This window comes from Tigriopus californicus, chromosome 2 (genome assembly GCF_007210705.1).
Source record: "Tigriopus californicus strain San Diego chromosome 2, Tcal_SD_v2.1, whole genome shotgun sequence".
Classification (NCBI taxonomy): domain Eukaryota; kingdom Metazoa; phylum Arthropoda; class Copepoda; order Harpacticoida; family Harpacticidae; genus Tigriopus; species Tigriopus californicus.
The window spans coordinates 5,848,797-5,850,525 of NC_081441.1; the positions used below are offsets into that span (position 1 = coordinate 5,848,797).

Consider the following 1,729-nt stretch of genomic DNA (forward strand, 5'->3'; position numbering starts at 1 on the left):
TCGACCCAACCCTTTGGTACTCTCATGATCATCCCGTTTTGTAGAAAATGGACAAAAACTTATGGATTAAAACCAAAGACTGGCGATCAGGTCAACCACTTGGTAGTGGCGATTTGAAGGCAATCTTTCGCGGTTGAGGAAATGGGTCAGTCAGCTTTCCCTGAAAAAAATCTAGCTAGATGCTAATGAATGTGACTTAAGGTCGCTGATTCATTGTCTGGTGTGAGGACGTAAGGAGATTAATCGGCTCCGGTGAGGGAAAGACGGCGAATGTTGGGCTTGTCGTATTCCTCCATGCTCATGCGGCGTTGAAGACCACCACCGGATCCAGTGGACGATTGGCTGGCGGATCGCTGACGCTCAATACCAGGAGCAGTCAAGGAAATCATCCATCCCAATCCCTTGCAGAAGAGGAGAAGGGAGTTGGCCAGTTTGCTAGGGGCCTCCTCCAGGACATCTCCTATGTCGTCGATCTTCAGGTTCGACGTTTTGGTCTTGTCGCAGAAGGAGTACATGGTGTCCATGTTGGCCACATAAGCAGATTTGGAGCCACATACCAAGAGAACGTCGTCGGTGATATTTTTGATCCGGCCCGTAATATCGTCTCTCTTCATAAAGGCATCCACATACACTTTGGCGTTTTTCATGTTCAGCTTGGCCGTGCGCAGTTTCTCTTTGTAATCTTCGAAGGCCTTGACCAACTCCTCGTCGTCTTGCTCGTCGTCATCCAGTTTGTGACCATATTTGTGCATGATCAAGTAGTTTTCCGTCGTGGATTGGATGCGGGCCAATTTTGGATGCATCTTATCCTAGAGACAAAAAAAATATTGATATTCAGAGTGTGAAACTTTCAAACCGAGGACTTTCGTCTGGACTTTTACCTTGAATTGTTCAATGAAGGTGGCTGCATTGCCCGTGGGGTTGACCAACACCACACCCAAGCATCTCGTGTGGTGCATGGTAGCAAATCGAGCCAAGATGTTGGCTCCAGCTCCATCGCCTAAACCAATAATGTACTTGATCCTGAGGTTGTCCAAGATGTTGACCAAGTCCTCGCCCATTTCTTGCATGGTTGGAAACTTGTGAGGATCAGGCAGGTCCTCGGAGTCATCCTCTTGTCCCAAGAGATCGACGTGCACAAAAACGGCTCGTTCGCGGATGTTGGCCATCGACGGATGGTAGACAAAGTTCAGCCAGGAGTTGTGGTTCTTGCCAATATCGTGGACGGTGAGAAACACGGGTTTTCCATCCTTGTCTCCCTTGCGAGCTTGCTCGATATCGCCTTGGACGTAAACATTAAGCGAGCCACATCGCTCGGTTTCGATCACATGCGTGTGAAGAGTGTCACCCATGTTAGCAAGAGAATGGTCAATCAAGGACTGCTAAGGGAATATGGGATTGGGAATATGGGATTGGGAATATGGGATTGGCAATATGGGATTGGCAATATGGGATTGGCAATATGGGATTGGCAATGGGATTGGCAATGGGATTGGCAATGGGATTGGCAATGGGAATGGCCGACAATCAATCTGGAGAATGAACTTATGAGTTATGAAGTCGGATGTGTTAGAGATGAGGGTAGATGGAATATGGCCAGGAAGGCTCCACACAAACAAACAGTGGAAGGAATACAGCTCACTAGTCAGTAGTCTGTAGTCACTATTGTGTGGATAAACGTAGTGCACTACGCTACGCACAGTGTACAGTGTACAGTGTACCCCCGAGG

The 1,729-nt window shown here is 48.1% G+C and overlaps 1 protein-coding gene across 1 annotated transcript; it reads right to left on the reverse strand.

Annotated features, from left to right (window-relative positions):
- Positions 1-33: 33 nt before the first annotated feature.
- Positions 34-1,729, reverse strand: LOC131890494 (uncharacterized protein ZK1073.1-like). The gene is made up of 2 exons (XM_059239848.1): positions 882-1,729; positions 34-809 (listed from the first exon to the last, which is right to left on the reverse strand). Exons 1-2 carry the CDS (start codon positions 1,350-1,352, stop codon positions 240-242), a joined length of 1,041 nt encoding a protein of 346 aa, XP_059095831.1. The 5' UTR covers positions 1,353-1,729; the 3' UTR covers positions 34-239.